The sequence below is a fragment of the Lacerta agilis genome, chromosome 17, assembly GCF_009819535.1.
Source record: "Lacerta agilis isolate rLacAgi1 chromosome 17, rLacAgi1.pri, whole genome shotgun sequence".
NCBI lineage: Eukaryota > Metazoa > Chordata > Lepidosauria > Squamata > Lacertidae > Lacerta > Lacerta agilis.
Window position 1 is genome coordinate 21,892,773 of NC_046328.1, and position 22,276 is coordinate 21,915,048.

General features: G+C 47.3%; 1 protein-coding gene across 1 annotated transcript in view; it reads left to right on the forward strand.

The window, feature by feature from the left end:
• Positions 1-22,276, forward strand: part of ACTN3 (actinin alpha 3) — a 46,834-nt gene that overhangs the window by 15,265 nt on the left and 9,293 nt on the right. Inside the window, exons 2-16 of the mRNA XM_033174475.1 lie at positions 5,125-5,239; positions 5,580-5,699; positions 6,710-6,796; positions 7,975-8,062; positions 9,859-9,937; positions 10,537-10,618; positions 12,292-12,377; positions 14,730-14,822; positions 15,243-15,473; positions 16,236-16,383; positions 17,502-17,652; positions 18,979-19,087; positions 19,188-19,328; positions 19,908-20,090; positions 21,407-21,541. Of these exons, the coding sequence (XP_033030366.1) occupies positions 5,125-5,239; positions 5,580-5,699; positions 6,710-6,796; positions 7,975-8,062; positions 9,859-9,937; positions 10,537-10,618; positions 12,292-12,377; positions 14,730-14,822; positions 15,243-15,473; positions 16,236-16,383; positions 17,502-17,652; positions 18,979-19,087; positions 19,188-19,328; positions 19,908-20,090; positions 21,407-21,541 (1,848 nt within the window). The remainder of the gene's footprint in view (positions 1-5,124; positions 5,240-5,579; positions 5,700-6,709; positions 6,797-7,974; positions 8,063-9,858; positions 9,938-10,536; positions 10,619-12,291; positions 12,378-14,729; positions 14,823-15,242; positions 15,474-16,235; positions 16,384-17,501; positions 17,653-18,978; positions 19,088-19,187; positions 19,329-19,907; positions 20,091-21,406; positions 21,542-22,276) is intronic.

Below are 22,276 nucleotides of genomic sequence, written 5' to 3' on the forward strand. Positions count from 1 at the left end.
GACATAGATAGATGCTGTTTAGGTTTACACTTAGATGTAATGGATTACACCATACATTTAAAACACATTTAGAGCACATGGTCCCCCCCCCCAATGAATCCTGGGAACTGTAGTTTAGCTCTAACAGAACTACAATTCTCAACACCCTTAACAAGCCACAGTTCCCACGATTCTTTGGAGGAGGCTGTGTGCCACAGGTGTCTCAAAGCACAATTGCCAATATTTAGCGCAGCCATTTCTAGTTACACACGATTCCACAGAAGGCTGACAGTTGAACACTTTTTAAAAGTTTAGACGTGGGTTTCAAAATAAAACAGGATTAAATTCATTATTGGTTCAACTAGAAGCTCAGCAGAAGTGCTCGCCTTGGAGCTTAATTTATTTTGGGTTCAAAAGCCAGCTAATTCAGGTTACACAGTGGTTGCTGGGAAGCTTCCTGCAACATTCCTGTCTCGAAATTGTTGTCTCCGTTGAGTCTCTTGAAATAGACTAAAGTGCAGAGGCAGCTCAAATGTGTGAGGTTTTTTTTAAAATAGATGACGAACCCATGTCTCTGTAAAACTGCCTATTTTTAGGAGCGCCTTCCATTCTGTTTGACACTTAAAATGCATGTCTGCACTTTTTTGGTAAAATAATAATAATGCTGTCGCTCCCTTTAGCCAGGTACGACTGAAAAGGAAAGGGGACTGGGAGGGAGAAGGAATCGGGGGATTCAGTAAGGATCTGTGGAGAGGGAAAAGGTGCTGTGACTACTTAAAACAAGCTAATTACCCCCTTTCCATGCTCAGTTTACTCTGTCCCATTCCCAACAATCTTAACAGAGGAAGGACTGTAGCTCATGCAAAATGTTGCTGGTTTAATTCCTGGTGTTTTGAGTTGGTGGGAGAGGGGGCTGGGCGGTGTAAGTCTCCCTTTCCAAATGTGCAATCCTGTATCTATGGGGGTTGAAGAATGTGCAGGAGAAAGATTGCCCAACCAGTTCCTTCCTCAAGGTAAAGACTTCGGCTGCTTGTTAAGCATTGCGATTTAGCATATCCAAAGAAGTTGCTTTGTGCCATAGAGCAGTTGTTGTTGTTGTTGTTGTTGTTGTTGTTGTTGTTGTTGTTGTTGTTGTTGTTGTTGTTGTTATGGTTTATTTACCACCCTTCATCAAAAGATCTCAGGGCAGTTCACAGAATAAAATACAAGATAAATCACAAGTGGCCACCTCTCACCTGGCTGGTAGATGGAAGCCAGAGTTCTGAGTGAGAGAGCTGGAAGCTGGAAGCTGGAAGCTGGAAGAGAAATGCCTTGCTCTGTGGACTTGGAGCTCCCCCTGGAAACCTAAAGAGGAGAGCAAGATGGGAGTGTTGATGTGAAACCGTCCATCCTATGCTCAGTTTGTATATAAATAAAATCTTGTCTCCTAAAGACACCACAGTCTCCTCTGACCCTCATTCCAAGGAAACTGAACCCTGGGTAAGTTCAGGCACCCCTGGAATATCTTCTTGTTGCTTGGATGTTGGGGTGGCGTGTAACAGCTGAAATCTCCAAGCAGGGCTGTGACCCTTGGAGGGTCACTGACAAGTCATTGTAGGCACTGCCAACCTAAACAGACCAATGATCTGAAGGGATAAATCAGCTTCCTGGTTTCTAGCCCTCATGTTGCTGTTTCCAATAAATAAATTGCCCCCAACCTGAAATGTCTGTAAAACGAATCCCAAATTCCATTGCATTTGGGGGGGCAGGAAAGATTTGAGGCCGAACCCCTTTTTACTATCTAGTGCTTCATAGCCATCTTCTGGTGTTTAGCTGCTCGTTTTTAAAGAAAAGCACAACAGCAGGTTGTAAGGACCTTTCTGGTGTGGTTTCCACACATTTGCCCATGCCGTTCTTTATTCATGTGCATTTTTTTGGAGAATCCAGACAATATTCTGGTGCTTTATGAGTTGTCCTCCCATGCCCCCCCCCGACCTGTTTTGGAAAATGCATGTTTACGATAGAACACAACAAAAGCCGACTCATTGAAGGGCATTTTATACCTAATCAGAAAAACACAGTACCGCGTAGAGCAAAAAACCAAACCAATACAACAAACAATGAATGCAATTCAAGACCAATTCATAGCGATTCAAATATCAGAAAGAGGTGCTGAGCACCAGCTGTGTGCCAGCAGACGCCCCCCCCCCCAAACCCTAAAGCTGTCGGAAATGTGCTGACTCCCAGTTCCTAGAACAGATGGAGAGAATTTTTTCCCCCAGAGGGGCCACATTTCAGTGGTGCATAGGGTCATAAGCAAGAATGGGTGGAGTAAGTGTACATTTCACATGTGTACAGCAGGGTAGTTTCTGTCAACACACTTCCCTCTCTCTCTCCCTCATCTAGGCAAACAAGGAGCATTGTCAGAGCTCAAGGACATATTCCAGCCAGGCATAAACACTCACTGAGGGTGCAAAGCAGAGCTGGTGGGGTGTGTGGCTTGGGGGAGAAGGGGTGTGGTCTGACCCTGACCCCGAGGGTTCCCATCTCAAACCGCTGCTCAGTTCAGCTTTCCAGATTCTGTTCTGTCTGGTTGCTTTATGTGTAATTCTAGAGGCTTGCCTGAGGTACATGTGCACACAAATGTGTATATAGTATCGGCTATATGCCAGGTTAATCGCCATGGCTTCTCTCAAAGGATTCTGGGAAATGTTGAATTGAGGTGAAAGTTTCCCCAAACCCCATTCCTACCACTGTGGGCCCCACAATATCCTTGGACTAAGGAGACCTCTGTTAAATCCTTGAAGTGTAGCTCAGTCCCTAGGTAAGAGTTTCAAGGGAGTGCACACAAGGTAATGCGGAGAAAGGGCAGGGTTCAGAGTCCTCACCCGAACACCCATTTAAACCTGAAACTGAACCCAGGACCAGGCAGACACACAAAGCAACAAAATGTGGCCGCCCTCTTTCTTCCGGGTGTGTGTTTGTTCAGATTGTTCAGCGTATTCACCTTTCTTAGGCAAAAGGCCCACTCAAGGTGGCTTATGATACAGTAATATAAAATGATACAACAAAACAAAAAGCAGCTGGAGCTGCTTGTTGTGACATCCCGCCATGTGCCTGCCATCGCCGTGTCCTGCACTGTACGCTCTCTGCTGTACATAAGCTCAGTGCCCTGGGATGGTCAGCAAGCTCTGCTCTTCCCCCATCCTTCCCATTCTGTTGGCGCCAGGTGGCTGGCCATAAATATATTCTGCAGACTCAGGGCATTGCATGAAACTTGCTTCATTGCAGGCACCTTAAGGGCCAGGTCCAAATTTGGCCAGGCACCGGGGTGGGAGGCAGGGGAGCCGAGATCAGGATGCTGCGGAATGAACTGAAGGCAATGTGTGATCCCATATGCTCCAATTGGAACATGTTTAGTCATATTTCACACTGAGACACACACCCCTTCTTCTCCAAAAACAGGGAACTCCCAGCCAGTCACCTGCTTCCCGGAATGTTGTTGCTGTTGTTTAGTCGTTTAGTCGTGTCCAACTCTTCGTCACCCCATGGACCAGAGCTCGCCAGGCACTCCTGTCTTCCACTGCCTCCCGCAGTTTGGTCAGACTCATGTTGGTAGCTTCAAGAACACTGTCCAACCATCTCATTCTCTGTCGTCCCCTTCTCCTTATGCCCTCCATCTTTCCCAGCACCAGGGTCTTTTCCAGGGAGTCTTCTCTTCTCATGAGGTAGCCAATGTATTGGAGCCTCAGCTTCAGGATCTGTCCTTCCAGTGAGCACTCAGGGCTGATTTTCTTCAGATTTCATAGGTTTGATATAGATGCATTTATTTTTTACCATTTAGAAACCAATCACCCAGGATGTGCTAGTCTCATAGTGGTGTCAGTTTAACACCCACTTGCCAAGTATAAATGTCGTGTACGGTATCTTTATTTGAATGATCGCATGCCCTCCAACATTTCTTTGATGAAAATAGAGATGTCCTATTTCATCATCATCATCATCATCATCATCATCATTTTATGATTTATACCCTGCCCATGTGACTGGGTTGCCCCAGCCACTCTGGGCAGCTTCCAACATATTTAAAAAACAACAAAACATTAAACATTATTATTATTATTATTATTATTATTATTATTATTATTATTATTATTTTATTTATACCTGCCCTCCCCAGCCAAGACTGGGCTTAGGGTGGCTAACACTGAATATAAATACAGTAAAAACATTAAAAACACAACAACAACAACAACAACAACAACAACAACAACAACAACAACATAACCAGACACTGGAGAGACCTATCAGGAGTAAGCATGGACCAATGGTACCAAATAGTATGGGACACAGCCTTACTAGAAAAATTAACCAATAAGCTGAAACTGACACGGGGACAAATGGAAGAAGACACCTTCACCCCAATATAGCTCCCCTTTATCACATACACAGCCCAACAAGATAATGACAAAAACCCACCAACGGCATACAAATCAATACGGCTAACCTGATCCAAAACACCCACCCACCCCACTCACACATGAAAACAAAGACCACCACAGCCAACTACAAATGAACAACAACACCCTAGGCCAACCCCAACCTCTCTCACCACCAAAGGAACACAAGCGAACAACAGAGAACCTGCACAAGCAACGCTGACATCAAACCCCACATATATTAAGTAATATATAGAAACATCGTCACCCGACCCCAACCCCACCCATCTCCCCCCCTATTCACCCCTTTCCTCCTTTTCTTCCTCATGCCTCAACAAATGAAACTGATTTGTAAAAATGATACATGGGAAAAATACGAGAGAGAGACATTTCACATACTTTGTAAATCAAGATATCTTTAATAAAAATACATTTTGAAAACAAGAACAAAAACAAAACAAAAACAGTTGATTAAAATATAAGTTAGAATACAGTTTAAAATGCAGCTAATAATAATAATAATAATAATAATAATAATAATAATAATAATTCAGCCTTGTTTTCGTGGTAGCCCATAGATCAAAGCCATAAGGGGAGAAACAGGAGCCAACTATCCATGCTGGTCCTACATGGGCCAGCAAAAAGAGCTGAGGGAAAATTTATATCCAAATCCCATATAAGGGGTATTCGGTGACTCAGCTGACCATTGCCATCATGTTCCCCACAGACATTCACAGCCTGGTGTAACTCTCACTTGAGGAAGGCAGGAACACAGATCGAGAACATTGAAGAAGATTTCCGGAATGGCCTGAAGCTCATGCTTCTGCTGGAGGTGATTTCAGGTATTTAAAAAAAGGAAAGAGCTTTGGGGAGGGTGGTGATCTGTGGAGCTGCCCAGGGGCAAGAAAGGTTGAGGCAAAATTCGCAAGCCACAGACACAATAAAACTTTTATAATTTGTTCAACTTCTGCCTAAGACTCCAAATCACCAAGTGGCAGGATCTGCTACATTTAATTGGAGTTAACAGTAGGTCCGTTGCAACCTCCTTTGTGGTGTTTCATTTTGAAATCTTTTAAGATAATATATATTAGTTCCCTGTTGGTGGTGTTGCTTTGAACGGATACTTTATATTTGACATTCCCTCGCCCTCCATCTTCCTTCTTCTTCCTCTTCTCCCCAAAGGTGAAAGGTTGCCAAAGCCAGATAAAGGGAAGATGCGCTTCCACAAGATCGCCAATGTTAACAAGGCACTAGACTTCATCGCCAGCAAGGGGGTCAAGCTGGTATCTATTGGTGCTGAGGGTGAGTGTTTTGTTCGGGAACTCATTCCAGAGGGCTGCAGATGTAACACTAAAAGCCTGGTTTGTAGTGCATGCTAAGCACATCTCTGGGGCGTGCGGTGCTATCCAGATGTTGTTTTCCAACTCCCATCATCCCCAGCCAGCATGGCCAATGATCATGGATGCTGAAGAACAGGTGTGCATGGAGATGAGGTCATTCCTCAGGTTATCTGGCTGCAAGCTGTTGAGGGCTTTAAATGCTAAAAGCGAAAGCTTGAACTGCATATTAGCAACCAGTACAGCCCTCTGAGCAGATGGATGTCCCACTCAACAACGCTACCTTTATAGGTTAAAGTAAATTGCAAGGTCCCCTTCAAAGATCTGTACTGGAACTGGTACGATTTAGCTTTTTCATAAACAATCTGGAGTCACGGTGAGAAGCGAAATGGGTAAAGGAGTGGATAGTACCAAATTATTCAGCCTGGCAAAACTCAGGCAGGCTGCCAAGAGCTCTTGAAGGATGCAGGCAAATGGACCACAAGAAGGCAGCCAAAATAAAATTAGGATCGGTAAATAAAATGCATTGGAGCAAAGAAATCCTGACATAACATTTACATGGGCGGGGGCTGAACTGGCTGTATAGCTCGTGCATGTCGCTTGGTTCCAGCAACTGATATTCAGAGATACACTTTATATGAACCTGGAGGCTCAGTTTAGCTATCATTGCTGCTAACAGAGCCACAATCCTTCTGAATTTGCTTTATTTGTTGGGTCTTTGGGCCCAAAAGTGGTACATAAATAAGCCCAAGAATTACTGAATCCAGACTTGCTTGCCAGATGTTTTGGACAGAAATCCTTCCCCAGGTTGTGCCCCCACAGAAGGAGATTATATCTCCAAACATGTTTGGAATCCCTTTGGTGAAAATCCATTTCTCATTTGTACGGTTTCCTTGAGAAAACTGAAACGATGCAGGGTCTGATCCCAAACACTGTGGTTCTCTAAGCTCCCTCCATCCCCTCCTGCTTTTCCAGAAATTGTGGATGGGAACCTGAAGATGACTCTGGGCATGATCTGGACAATCATCCTTCGATTTGCTATCCAGGACATCTCGGTGGAAGGTGAGCACAAGGGCACACAAGACCCTCGCGGCATCCCAGTCTGCTGTTTTAAGGGAAGAGCTGTTGGCTCGCTTGCTTTGCATACAGAATATCCTGGGTTCAATCCCCAGTGGCATCTGCCAGTCAGTGTAGGCAATACTAAGCCGGACAGACCAAGGTTCTGACTCAGTACAAGGCAGCTTCCTATGCTCCTAGGACCCAAGTGGAGAAGGGAACAGGACCAGCGTAGAGTCCCATAGATAAGATGCCCTCGTCCTTTTTGCCATGGTCTTCACTGCCCTTTCCCTTGTCCTCTTCTTTCTGGCCACAATATGCACTGCTGCCCAGAGGGAGCAGGCAGGGAAGTAGAGACAGTGGCTTCTGCTTCTCTCACTCTGGCCTCTGCTCAGAAAAGGGAGCAACACCCAGGCAGATCAACAACCAGGCCAGAATGGGGAGCCTCCTGCTCTGGAGTGCCCACCCATACCCAGGCAGCTGACCAACAATGACAGTCTCTGGTGCTGGTCTCCCCGCCCCCTCAATTGCAGAAGACCCCAAGCTCAACTCCCGGCACCACCAGTTAAAACCGCCATGTGTCAGGTGATGGGAAAGGGAATCCTCTGCTGGGAATCATGAAAAGCCACTGGCAATGGGAGTGGGCCGCCCTGCAATAGGTGGGCAGGCTGGCATTGCTTCGTATTGCCCAGAGGAAGTGCGTTGCAGGCAGGTGTAATGATGGGAAAGACCTTTGGCTGAGATGTTGGAGAGTTGCTACAAGAGTAGAAAAGGCCATCTACTCTGAGCGGGCAAGAGTAGGCAAGAAGCAGTGTCCCTGCCCGGCAGGGACGTCTTACCCATAGAGGCTAGTGGTGCGCGGGGTGGCTGTGCGCCAGGGCGCCAAGTTCTGGAGGGTGCCAGGGAAGAGGCGGAGGCTGGACGCGGCGTCTCCCGGCACCAGCTCACCACCCTCTCCCACCTCTGCCATGCCACGCCGAAGCAGCACGCCCCGGCAGCGCCATCCTCTCTAAAAAAAAAGGTCGACAACTCTGGGAAAGGGGGGGGTGCGCCAGAGGGAGCTTTGCACCACGGCGCCGGATATGCTTAAGACGGCCCTGCTGCTGGGCCACAGAGTGACTCCTGGATCTTAGCCAGCACAGAGGGTCCATTGCCTGAGGCTTCCTTCCTTCCTTTCTTTCCAGAAACCTCAGCCAAGGAGGGGCTGCTGTTGTGGTGCCAGAGGAAGACTGCTCCCTACCGGAATGTGAATGTGCAAAACTTCCACATCAGGTATGAGGCAGGGGGAGGAAGGGGGGGTCACACACATGTGCTTACAAGTGCACAGGATGTGCGCAGCGAAAGAGGGTTTGGAGCGAGAAGATTTCTATGCAGCCAGGATACAAGAAGAGGAGGAGGAGGAATAAGGATTGAATCATAGGATTGTAGAGTTGGAAGGTACACCAAGGGTCATCTAGTCCAACCCCCTGCGATGCAGGAATCTCAGCCAAAGCATCAATGGCAGATGCTTTTATTTGACAAATAAAATGATGACAAACGATTTTTGTTAATTTGTTGAATTGGATTTCTTGCCCACCCTTCCCAGGGGGGCTTACAGCAATAAAACGCATAACTATGAAACAAATGCAATAGTTACAATGGTAGAACAAGAAAAAGTTCAAATGAAAATAGTTCAAATGAAAAACAAATTCTGTATATAAGCAAACCCCAATATTTTAAAAACAGAGCTAAGGCAGTAGAGCCATGGGACTCTTGATCTCATGGCTGAGGATTCAAGTCCCACATTGGGCAAACAGATTCTTGTATTCCAGGGGGTTGGACTAGATGGCCCTCAGGGTTCCTTCCAGCTCTACAATTCTATGATTCTATGGCACTTGCCTGATAGGTTAATGGGAGGGAGGTGTTGCGGGGATTAAATGAGGAGGCGGACCATCTACACTACCCTGAGCTCCTCGGGTGAAAAAGGCGGGATAAAAATGCAACAAAATCAATAAATACATTTTCTGTCTGTCGAGGGCAGAATTCCCTAAAGGAAAACGGGGTGGGATTGGAGGGGGGGCACTCAAGGTTTTGTCCCTGGTTCCGTTCAGTGTGAGGAGCCTCCCCCAGTTCCCAGTTCTGCCTGCTTTAAGGCAAAAGAGCTTTTGCAGAACCCCAGCTCTGCAATAGGGACATTTAAACATAAATAAATACCACACCTACCAGCTGGATTCAGCATTTGTTTGCCTGGCTGTTGGCTTGAAACTGATGGAGCACAGCCCCCTGGCATGGTGAACAACACCGGAGCTGGGTGCCAAAAGGGACTTAGCTCCTAGGCTAATTTCCTGCAATCAGCCTCCTCTGCCCAGAGGGCAACAGGGCCAATGTTCCTGCAGGAAGAAGGAAGCCAGTTCTGGCCAGGGGACCCCCTTGCTAAGCCCAAGGGCCACATTCATTTCAGGGCAACCTTCTGAGGGCCACACGCCCATGTTGGGCAGAGCAAGAGGCAAATGTGGCTGGAGCATTGGATGATGATGATGATGATGATTAAATTAATTAAATTTTATGCTGCCCTTCATATGAGGGCGGTTTACAATATAAAAACACAAAAATGCATAATATAGTGACAAAGAAAAACAATGCCCTCTTCCTACAGCTTAAAAAAGACTGTTGATTGTTTAATTAACCAAAGGCCTGGGAGAAGAGGAAAGTTTTTGCCTGGTGCCTAAAGATATGTAGGGACACATTTCAGCCAGGCAAAAGCATCCAAGGAAGGCACAAAGCAGGCCTGTTGAGGGGCGTGCTCGGGGAGAGTTCCCAGGGCCACATAGAGAGGCCTGGAGGGCCACATCTGTTCCCTGAGCCTCAGGTTCCCCTCCCCTCTATGAACTAGATTTGCTTCTTCTGCAATGTCTGCTTCTGTTCCTCTTCATTTGCACCCTGTGCTTTTCCATCCCTGGATGGGGCAGCCGCCATTTCTTTGACAAAGGATGTTGGAGGCCACCCAGACCCAGCTGAAGAGACCCAGCCAGGACTCACTCATTCACTCTTTCCCTCTTCTCTCTCCATGCCCATGTGCTGCCCACCAGCTGGAAGGATGGCCTGGCACTCTGCGCCCTGATCCACAGGCACCGTCCTGACCTCATTGACTACGCCAAGCTCAGAAAGGTGCTGTCTTCCTCTTGCATCTTCCTGGCTGCGCCCATTCCTTTCGGGCTCTCCGCTTGCAATCTCTGCGGTGTCTGCTGGCATCTTTATCCTTTGAGTCAACCTGTGATTTCCACCACCCGCCCCCCTGCCCCGCCAATCACCCAGCTAGAGCAAATAGGACTCTCCTCGTGGCTCTCATTGCCGGCAATCCGACCCCTGTGTATCTGGGCCCAAAGATCCACTGCTTCGTCACTGTCCGCCATTATGGTGTAGGGGTGTAGCTCAGTGGCTGAGAGTCTGCTTTGCATGCAGAAGGTTGTAGGTTCAGTTCCTGGTGCCACCAGTTTAAAAGATGAAGTAGAAAGGAATGGGGGAGACTCTTCTCAAGACCCTGGAGAGCTGCCGTCTGTCAGAGGAGATGGAGGCTGGTCTTGATAGATAACGTCTTGGCAGCACAAAGCAGCTTGTTATAGCCATAGTAAGTTCAGCATGAGCAGCAATAAGTAGTGTATCAGGAGCTGTCCACCTTCCGACTCATCCTCACCTGTAACCCTGCCAGCTACTCCCTGCCATGGTATAGCGACTCACTCCGAGCAACTGTGTCTGTCTGTCCACAGGATGATCCCATTGGGAATCTCAACACAGCCTTTGAGGTGGCTGAGAAGTATCTGGATATCCCTAAGATGTTGGATGCAGAAGGTGAGGAGCCAGGCACTGTGTGTGCTTTTGTGTTTGAGTGAGAGAGTTGGAAGGGACCCTGAGGATCCTCTAGTCCGCGGTTTCCAAAACCTGGGTCTCCAGCTGTTTTTGGACTACAACTCCCATCATCCCTAGCTAGTAGGACCAGTGGTCAGGGGTGATGGGAATTGTAGTCCAAAAGCAGCTGGAGACCCAAGTTTGGGAAACCTTGCTCTAGTCCAACCCCTTGCAATGCAGGAATATGCGGGAATATGTCCCATATGGGAATCAAACCTGCAGCCTTGGTGTTATCAGCACCATGCTCTAGCCAATAGAAAGAGAGAGGTTTAGGGATGAAGGGTGATGAAATGGGTTTGGAGTGGGATAAGCACCTGTCTTTTGTAAGGGAGGCAAATCAGCCTCCCAAAGGGCCCAGGAGCAAATTAAGACTTACCTTCTCCAGACCCATCTGCTGTGCCAAACCCCTCTCTGGTTTCTGCTGGACCTGCTTGCAAGCCACATGCCAGGTAGCCTTCTTTTGAAGTGCCTGCTCTATTTATTTTTTTAAATGGTAAATATTTTTTATTTTATAATATATATAAAGCAGAGAGAGAAGTTATAGCAGCAGATGAAAATTAAAAGATGAGAAACAAGACCATAAAATAAGCACATAGAATAAGTGCTGTTACACATGGGTTAAGTAACCAAGCCCAAGTTGTTATAGAAAGAAGTGAGAATTAAAGTTGTATTCTTGTAAAGTGTTATTTTATATTAGTGCAATTTGATTGTCAAGTATTGTCCCAGATTTTTCAGGTTCCTGCTGTTGTATACGTAGTAAAGAAATGCCAAATCATATAAAAAGCGTCTGAAAGTGAGCATAGAATCATAGAATTGTAGAGCTGGAAGGGACCACGAGAGTCATCTAGTCCAACCCTCTGCAATGCAGGAATCTTTTGCCCAGCTTGAGGCTCGAACCTACAACCCTGAGCTTAAGAGTCTCAGCTCTGCCAACTGAGCTCTCTAGCCCTTGTCGAAATATCAAATTATGGAAAGATTGGATTAAATTTAAAGTATATTTAAAGAATTATGCTAAGATTAGTATTTAAAACAAGCAGGAAGAAATAGATAGGCAGCAGATAGGGAAGTTAGATAAGATGTAGATGAAGTAATGTTAAGACTATTAAAGAGAAGATGATTTGTGTATTAATATGAGAATATAAAAAGGTAAAGAAATTACTAAAGATGATTTACAAGGAAAGCAGACGGAGAGGGCGTGAGGAAGTCAATTTACAATGTTATAAAAGAAGGTTAGATAGATTTAAATAAGTGTTTTTTATTAATCATTTTTTTGTTTTGTATTTTGTTGTAATGTTTTTATTGTTTTTATTGTTTGTTGTGTTTTGTTAAAATTAATAATTTTTTGGAAAAAAAGTAATATCAAATTATGAGAGAATTTTCTCCATTGTAGCTGTATTCCAGAGCCATTGGTACCTAGCGTTCAGTGTAAGATTTTGGGCTGTTTTCCATTGAATTGCAATTACCATTTTGAATTGCCAGGGTCGTATTTGAGACCAATTCTCTTGGCAATGTATCTCCATTTGCACCATCAATATAATTCGGCAGCATTAGCGAGTGGCCCTCTCTATTGAGCACCTTTCTGCTCTCCTCCTTCAGCTTTTATCTTCTTCCCACAGATATTGTCAACACCCCCAAACCGGACGAGAAAGCCATCATGACCTACGTCTCCTGCTTCTACCACGCCTTTGCAGGTGCAGAGCAGGTAAGCAAAAAGAAGCGGTAGCAGCGTTTCCCCCTGGGTCTACATATCTGCAGCAGTGAACTATGCTAGTCCAGTTCTTTCTTCTTTCTTTTAGAATCACTGAATTGGGGGTCTTCTATGACAACCCACTGCTCAGTGCAGGATGCAGCTAAAGCGTCCTACAGGCCACCATCCAGACACAGCATAACTGCCTCCAGCAAAGGAGAGCTCACCCTCTCTCAAGGCAGCCTGCGTTAGTGGTTGGACAGCTATTACTCTTAGGAAATTTATATTGAAGTTTGCTTGAAATCTACTTCGCTGGCATTTCTACCCATTGGTTCCAGGCTTGCCTTCTGGAGCCAAAGGTGATGGTATTGATGGATTTAATGGTGGTGGTAGCAGTTTGATCTACAGACCACAAACATGAGACAAAATATTTGATTATCAAGTCAGCTTGGGGAAAGGTTAGGGCTCTATGAAAGAGCATCTGCTTGGCATGCAGAAGGTCCCGAGTTCAATCCCCGGCATCTCCATGTGTGGCTGGGAGAGTCTCCTGCCTGGAACCCTGGAGAGCTGCTGCCAGTCATTGTAGGTAATACTGAGCTAGGTGAACACGGTATAAGGCAGGGGTCAGCAAACTTTTTCAGCAGGGGGCCGGTCCACTGTCCCTCAGACCTTGTGGGGGGCCGGACTATATTTTGAAGAAAAAAATATGAACGAATTCCTATGCCCCACAAATAACCCAGAGTTGCATTTTAAATAAAAGCACACATTCTACTCATGTAAAAACACGCTGATTCCCAGACTGCCCGCGGGCCGGATTGTGAAGGCGATTGGGCTGCATCCAGCCCCCGGGCCTTAGTTTGGGGACCCCTGGTATAAGGCATCTTCCTGTGTTCTAGCCATGATGTATTTATATACATGCACAACAGATTGTGCCTTTTAAAATAAGACTATAGCAAAAGCCACAATCAAAAATAGTTTGAAAACAGCAGATAATTTTGAGTCAGGGCTCATCTTCCCTTTAACAATTGTGTCCTAGTGTTGGTGGCTACAGACTGTAGTGCCATCAAGGTGTACAGCACTTTACAGAGTCCAAGAGGAAAGGTTTGTGCTTCGAGGGGTTTCACTCTGAAATTTGCCGTAGGGGGAATTAGCTGTGGAAGAAGGGGAAGCAGGAGGAAATGGGTGGTTGCTGGTTGAGGAAGCATGAAGTTTATTTCACTTGCAAGTGTTTGGCAGGGTTGTAGGACACAGGGCCCTATACAAACTTGATACATCCAAATACATGGATGGTATTCAACTAAGTTTTATTAAAAGTAGACCAATGGGAAGCAATGGGCCTGACAGGGTCATGGTTATTAATTTCAGTGCGTCTATTCTAAGTAAAACTTAGTTTATTCTACATAAATGTCCCTCAATTTCTGTCTGGGTTTTGTTTTGGGTTGGTTTTTTTTGCAACTTTCTGCAAACATCAAACCCACCCACCCACCCACCCCCCCGCCCCAACCAAAAAATCCTTTAAAGCAGAGCTTTCCAAACTTTTCAAGTTGGTGATACACTTTTTAGACATGCACCGTTTTGTGACATAGTAATTCAGTTTTACTAGCAAACTGGAGGTTAAACTAACCCCTGTCCAGCCCCAGGAGGAGTATGGGGAGTGTTCACACAACACACCTACACACTGCAGCCGACACACTAATATGTCGCGACACACAGTTCTAAAACCTCTGCATTAAAGCTACTTCCCCACTAATCCCATTGTGCTGCCAGAGTGAAACACGGATGCTGAGCCCTAGGCAAGTAGATTTGATAAATGTGCATACTTTGTTCTGGAATTTGAGGCTGCATCATGGGAAGTTTGTTTTCTTTTTCTTTTTTTCTTCTGTAAATAATTTTTATTCATTTTCCAATTAAAAAAAAACATTCATATTAATAACAAATCAAGCCAAATTTTACCACATTCAAAAACAAAAGACAATACAGCCAATTATAGAGTCCAAATTAAATAATTTCAATGGGACGTCCCATGTTCTGGATTTCAAGAGCTAATGTCCATCATTTATTTTCTGCTTTCTTCTTTATTACTTCCAAGTTTTCCGATCCTGATATTGACCATCCTCCTCTCTCAATCAGTCAGTCGCTGGTATAACTCTCTATCTTGTTTTGTTTTACGATTCCATATTTCTATAATAATGCAGGAGGCAAATTTTTGCACTGTGGGAAGTTTTTAAAGCTCTGAGTGCCCTGGCATGTCTTTCACCTGATGCCCACCAACTCCCGGTCTAATCTACATTATCTCTTTATGCTTCCTCCCTGCCCACAGCTCTTTACTATTCCCATTTCTAACCAGCAAGTGCATTTCTCTTCCAGGCTGAGACGGCGGCCAACAGGATCTGCAAGGTGCTTGCTGTCAATCAAGAGAATGAAAAGCTGATGCAGGAGTACGAGAAGCTGGCCAGTGAGGTATCTTGAATCTACCCGCACGGAAGTCCCCAAAAGCAATGCCCCTTTCACCTCTCCAGGCCAATTCCTTCCTACCAGGAAACAGGGCACTGAACTCAGAAGCAGAATTCCTGGGTTCAGTTCACAGGGCCCAATCTGTCCCAGCATTTGATGCTTGTTTGCTTCCTTCCCTTGAAATTTTCGTGGGTCGGTGGGAGGGGAATCACAGATCCACACTTGCACTGCTATTGCATCCAAGTTGGGTCATGGCAGCAGACCAAAGATACGGTAAAAGATTAAGGCGTGGGCCCCCACAATGGTTGTTTGGGGCTAAAGGTGGGCTTCTGGGTCTCAAGAGGTTGGCGGCATACGGGACAGCATGTTTCGATTCTGCAGCCCCAAACAGCCAACTAAGGCCACCTTCTGTTTCTACCCGCTCAGCTCCTGGAATGGATCCGGCGCACCATCCCGTGGCTGGAGAACCGCGTGCCAGAGAAGAGCATGAGCGCCATGCAGCGCAAGCTGGAGGACTTCCGGGACTACCGGCGCGTGCACAAGCCCCCCCGCGTGCAGGAGAAATGCCAGCTGGAGATCAACTTCAACACTTTGCAGACGAAGCTGCGCCTCAGCAACCGCCCAGCCTTCATGCCCTCCGAGGGGAAGATGGTCTCTGTAAGTCACAGGGCGGCAGGTGGGCATAGAGCAGGTGGGGGGATGACAAACAAAGCTGCACAGAAGATGGCTGAAATAAAACCATCCTTGCTTGGCAGTCTAAAAAAGCAAAAGCAGCAGTGACATGGCCAGTCTTCCCTTGGGAGGCTGTTCCAAGTGATAGCTAGTCAATTGGGTCTTAATTAAGCTTTGGGGTCCCAATGGAGACAGTAAACTGTGTCCAAGGGAGTGGAAAGTAGTTTGAGGTGGGGGGTCATTCCATTGATTCCCAACAAAGCAGGCAAAAACTTGGCTCATGAGGGAAGGGGAAGTTAAGAATCAGGCCCGATGGCCCAGATCCAGTTCTCTACCCTGCTCTGCACAAACAGGTATTGTAAGGTTTTGAAACGTTTCTGTTTAACAGAGGCTAAAAATTTGGGTGAGTGCACACCCTCCTGGTCCCCAACCAGGTGTTTACAATGCCGTCCATTGAGCCAAGGGGTGTCAAGAGTGGGCAGAGATGTGGCTGTAGGCTAATGAGCCCAAGTGCCAGGAAGGTTCTCTTTCCCAGGTTTCTGGCTGGGCACCAGCTCCTGGTGGGCACAGCTGCAGGTCCTGTCACTTTGAGGAGAGATTCGAATAAATGTAGAGTTGGAAGGGACTGTGAGGGTTCATCCAGTCCAACCTCCTGCAATGCGGGGCTCGAACCCACGACCCTGAGATTAAGGAGCCTCATTCTCTACCGACTGAGCTAGGCTGAAGCTGCCCTGTGCTTGCCTGCAGGATATTGCAAACGCCTGGAAGGGGCTGGAGCAGGTTGAGAAAGGCTATGAGGAATGGCTGCTGACCGAGATCAGGCGCCTGGAGCGCCTGGACCACCTGGCTGAGAAATTTAAGCAGAAAGCCACCCTGCACGAGACCTGGACCAGAGGTAACCTGCCCACAATTGAGCCCCTCCCTCTATTCCGTTCCCTTAGGGGAAAACTTTTTGGAATCACATGCCAGGGGTGGGTGGGGCCAAAAGTAGGCGGGGCCACAGCTAGCCGTGGGCCGCACATTTTCTTCCTGCCTCCCAATCCACCATCCATTATCCCCACCCCCCACCTTACATTCTCTTTCACCTGTTTTTTAAGCCTAATTATGGGTAGATTTTCAGGACAGTAGTGTTGAAGTAAGGGTAGCGAAAATGCAGCTGAAATCATATAAATTACTGACACCCTTCTTTGGAAATTAAACTAATGCCCAGACTTTAACATTCTAAAGCTTCACTTGCAGAAAATTTTAGATAAATCAAAACATAATGTTTTCAGTTAGACCATCCTTTACAGCTCCTATTTCAATTTTTGCCTTCTTCTCATGCAACTTTGCTCCCTTTCTTTCAAGCAGAGAAGAAGTGCTCCAACACTCTGTTCAACTTAGCAGTGTTCACAGTGGATTCTAAAACACAGTCATCTCGCTTCATGTAAAATTGAGTCTCTCCTTCACTAGATACCTTCCATGTGATCAGTGTTAGCCAATCATATGAGAACTACTAGAGAACTCTCTAGAATTCGGTTACCAACCAATCAAATTTAAGCACATGGTAATGTGCAAAAGTAGATAAATAGGTACCGCTCCGGCGGGAAGGTAAACGGCATTTCCGTGCGCTGCTCTGGTTCGCCAGAAGTGGCTTGTCATGCTGGCCACATGAGCCAGAAGCTGTACGCCGGCTCCCTCGGCCAGTAACACGAGATGAGCGCCGCAACCCCAGAGTCGGACATGACTGGACCTAATGGTCAGGGGTCCCTTTACCTTTACCTTTACTTAACAAGTAGTGGTAGGATTCATTTACCTCTTCCCAAAAGTTAGTGGAAGGTTCTCTCTCACTCTTTTTTGGGGGGCAGTGGGTCTGTGGGGAAGGGTTGGGGCCTAAGAGGAGAGGTCACAGGGCAGATCCAAAGGCGGATATCCCCCCCTCCTCCCATGTCCATCCTGCTCTTCATATTCCACTATTTGCTGCTCTGCTCACAGCCCAGCCTCTCACCCCAGCTCTGCTTCCTCCCGCTGCAGGGAAGGAGGAGATGCTCTCACAGAAGGACTACGAATCAGCATCTCTGTATGAGATCCGAGCCCTGATGCGCAAGCATGAGGCCTTTGAAAGTGACTTGGCCGCCCACCAGGACCGTGTGGAGCAGATCGCAGCCATCGCGCAGGAGCTCAAGTGGGTGCCAAGGAGAGAGAACATCACCCTTTCCCCCTTGAGATGGAAGTTGGGTGCTGGTCGAGGGGTCCCAGCTGCTCCCACTTCAACCCTTGGCCGCCACCCCCCTAACCTCTCACTTCCTGAAGGCTGGAGTTTCATGGCTCAGTTCTCGTGTGGTTCTGGGGCAGCAATACATCTACTGCATGTCTGTCAGAATCCCAGGGATGTCTGATTTCATTGGGGTGGAAGGGAAAGGGGAGGGAAACTCCAAATTTTGACTCACCAAAGAAAAGCCCATATGTCCCAGCATCCGGTTCTCACAGTGGCCAACCAGATGCCTCTTTGAGGAAGCCTGCATGAGCACAGCAGAAACTCTCTCCACTTGTTATACCCAGGGCTATTTTTCTAGAAAAAGAGGCGCCGGAACTCAACATGAACACCTCCCTTGTTCTCTTATAATGGCAATGGTGTCCACCTTAGAGGTACCAGAACTGAGTTCTGGACAATTCCAGCTGGAAAAAAGTCCTGGTTATACCCAACAACCAAATGCGCTGGGCTCCAGCCAACTTTGGGGGACCCTAGCAAGCGTGTGTGATGTCACACAGTGGGAGGAGACCCGTTGCAGCCGCAGGGAGACCTGGCAGGGCTTGTCGTAGCTGTGGGAAGGCCCGGCGGAGCCCACCGCAGACCACGGAATATTGTGGGAGCCCAGCCCCATCCTTGAAAATTGGAGGGGGGGAGCTCAGCCCCCCAGCCCACCACAGACGACACCCCTGCCAGCAACTAGTATTTGAAAGGCCATCAACAAAAAATCCTGTGATTCTCACGATCTGTTAAGAAAGGTTGACTTTTGTGGAGCTTTGATTTCAACAGGGGGCTCCTCTTTCTGACTTCTCAGACCAAACTTTATTTGAGATTTTTGGGAAGAGCTGAAAGAATTTAAAAAGGGAATCTTTGGAGGGCTGTCACAGGTCCTTCATCCTTCTTTTAAAGGACTGCTGAGATTCTCAGGTTGCAGAATGTCTGTCCTGCCAGCCCCACAAATGTGTATGCCTTCTTGACCTTTTTAAATTTTGCTATTGTGCTCCATTGAAAGATAACCTTGGTGTGAGCAATGATGGGTTCTACGCTTACGGCGGTCACATAGCTTTCCTGTTGCATGGCCTTTGCGTGGCTGATTTCCCGTTTGTCACGGTCCCCTGGTTGGGGTGAAGTCAGCCTCTTCTTCAAGTCTTGCGGATGGGTGATGGGAAAGGGAAGGTGTCCGTTCTGATGCTCTCCTGTGGGTGGGGAAGCCCATAGCCTCAGCGATGCACCCCTAATCCTTGTGGCCCATCACTACAGTGAGCTGGACTACCACGACGCAGCCTCTGTGAACTCCCGCTGCCAGGCCATCTGTGACCAGTGGGACACCCTGGGGACACTCACTCAGAAGAGGAGAGATGCCCTGGAGGTGAGGAAAGGGGCGCTGGCAGGATTTGGTCCCTTCTTCGGTATGAGGGAGGCGGCTTTATTCTCTGATCCTCACCTTCTTTCCTCTCCTCACCACCCAGCGTGTGGAGAAGCTGCTGGAGACCATTGACCAGCTGTACCTGGAGTTTGCCAAGAGAGCTGCCCCCTTCAACAACTGGATGGATGGGGCCATTGAGGACCTCCAGGACATGTTCATTGTGCACAGCATCGAAGAGATCCAGGTGAGGCGCATCAGCAGTGCCTAATGCTTCTCGAGAACTCCAAGCGATGACATTGGGCCTGAAATTAGAACTGGAGTAGGTACGGTACAGGTCAACGAGGGGTGTTGGAACCAACTTCATGTTGGTAAAAAAAGAAAGGCTTCTTAGCTAGGATGGAGGAACATGATACATGTTTATAACAGTATGAATCATGAGTGTGAGAGCTATCCAACATGGATGGTTTTAAAAGAGGATTAGACAAATTAATGGAGGAGAAAGTTATTGATGGATGGCTGTGTTCTACCACCACTGAATACCTGTTGTTGGGAATCACAGTCGAGCAGAGTGTGTGTCCAGATCGCAAGTTTCCTGGAGGCACCTGGTTGGCGGCTGGGGCAACAGAATGCTGGACTAGGTGGGCTGTGGGCCTGATCCAGGAGGCTCGCCTCAAGTTCTTACGAAGAGCAATAGACTTAGGCAAAGCAAAAGGAAGTATCTACTGCCTAGATACTAGATACTAGAGTGGAGAGAGCTCATTTCCCTCTGCCTGCCCTACTCACCTGGACAGCAGCTAACTTTAACCCTTTCCTTCTCGATCAGAGCCTGATTACAGCCCACGAGCAGTTCAAAGCCACCCTGCCTGAGGCTGACAAGGAGCGCATGGCCATCCTGGGCATCCAGAACGAGATCCAGAAGATTGCGCAGACCTACGGCATCAAGCTGTCGGGCTTGAACCCTTACACCAACCTCTCGCATCTCGACATCGCCAACAAGTGGGACAGGGTGAGAGCATCCTTTTAAGAAACCGGCACTGTGGTGTATCTGCAGGAGCTGTGTGAGGGTCTTGGGCAAAGACCTTTGCTGGTTCGTGTCACCCACAAGGTGCTGTGCTCCTCCCAGCCTCCTGGGGTTACTGTCTTTGCTCCCTTGCTTGTGCTCCCCCTCTCAAAAGACACAGGAGACGTCCAGATGGGGTGTGTGGCTATGGGGCACGAAAGCTATATACTTGCTCCAGGATCAAAAGTAACGCAACTCTGAAGACCAGTTGCTGGGGAGTGGTGGCAGGAGAGGACCATTCATTCATTCATCTGTATGCTGTCCATCTGACTGGGTTGCTCCAGCCACTCTGGGCGGCTCCCAACAAAAAATAGTAAAAACACAATCATCAAACACTAAAAACTTCCCTTCAGATGCCCTGACATCCTGCTTGCCTGCTTCCCATGGGGGCATCTGGGATGCTGGACTATATGGGCCCTCTTTAGTTTGCAAGTCTTGTCTGGTGTTCTTATGGAGGACCTGAGCAGACACCCTCCCCTCTGCCAGCTCCAGGTTGTTTTCTAGGGAGGAATGGAAAGTCCGCTGCCAAGGCACAGACCCATCCCCTGTTTGTTTATAAGATGATTTACAAAATGCCAACTCATTAAATAGAGATGTTAAAAACATTAAAGCATAATAAAATGAAGAACAAGTGCCCAACAGTGCAGAAAATTAATTCTCCAACAAAGCTTAGCAAGCAATCCATGTTTTCAGCAAGTGATGAAATTTCAGAATTGTAGCTGCCTGTCTAGTTTCAGGAGGGAATTTTTTTCCAGATTTCTGGGGCCTTGGCTGATGCAGAAGCTAAAGAATGCTGTGGTCCTTCATCCCTGATGCAATAAGTGACAATAAGTCAAGAGCTCCTCTTTCCAGGAGTAGCTGATTAATTAAATGAGCATCTAAACCAGATGTGGGGAACCTGTCTGGCCCTCTAGCTGTCATTGGACTCCAACTCCTATCAACCATAGTCAGCATGGCCAATGATGAAGGGAACTGTAGTGCAACCACATCTGGAGGGCTTTCAGGTCCCCTACCCTAAACCAACTGCCAAGAAGAGGAACATCTGGAGGTGTAAAAGACCTTGGGGTTCTCCAGCTGCCTTGATGCATGTGGTTTGGAAGTCCTGCTTTCATCCTAGGCAGGAAAGGCTCTAAGTGAGAGGGCAGAGTCCCTCCGGTCCTCCCAGGGCTACACCCAACACCACACCAACTCCCATCTCCCTCCAGTAGGATCTCTAAACCCCAATTTTTACATGCAGAGTCTCTTTTATCTTGCTCCTCCAGGTGAAGCAGCTGGTCCCACACCGTGATCAAACCCTGCAAGAAGAGCTGGCAAGACAGCAAGCCAATGAACGCCTCCGACGCCAGTTTGCTGCCCAGGCTAACATTATTGGTCCCTGGATCCAGACAAAGATGGAGGTAAGGTCCTCTCCTGACCTGTCCACCAGGGCAAAATGCCATCAAGGACCTCAGCTGAGTGGTATTGCTTTGCTAGAAGAAGGTGGTTCCAAGTTCAGTCCCCAATGGCATCTCTTGATAGGACTGGGCGACACTCTGGCCCAAAATCCTTGAGAACTGCTGCTGGTGAGTGTACGATGCACCAAATACTTGACTCCATATATGGCAGCTCCTTACCTGTGATCCTTTCTACTTACATCCTCTGGGAGAGATTACTGGCTCTGTCTGGTGAGGGGGTTGTCTAGTGGGTTAGAAGCAGGGTGGGCATTGGAGCATTAGAGCAGGCTTGAGACTCCAGGATGCTTGGACTGCTTATCTTACTGCTTATCTTACTGCTATTTCTTTACCCTTCCACCTTACAACCCTCTGGACGCCACCCATAGGATGGATCCAACAAATGGCTTTGAAAAGAGTCTTGGTGAAATGGCCCTCTAGGCCAGTGTTTCCCAAACTTGGATCTCCAGCTGTTTTTGAACTACAAATCCCATCATCCCTGACCACTGGTCCTGCTAGCTAGGGATGATGGGAGTTGTAGTCCAAAAACAGCTGGAGACCCAAATTTGGGATACACTGCTCTAGGCAACAGCCTATGGATCCTCCTGTTAGCCAACAAGTCCTGACCAAATGCGGCAGCTCTGTAAAGCTAATGTATAGTGAATCTGCCTTTGCCGGTGATAAACCATCACTTGTAGGGCA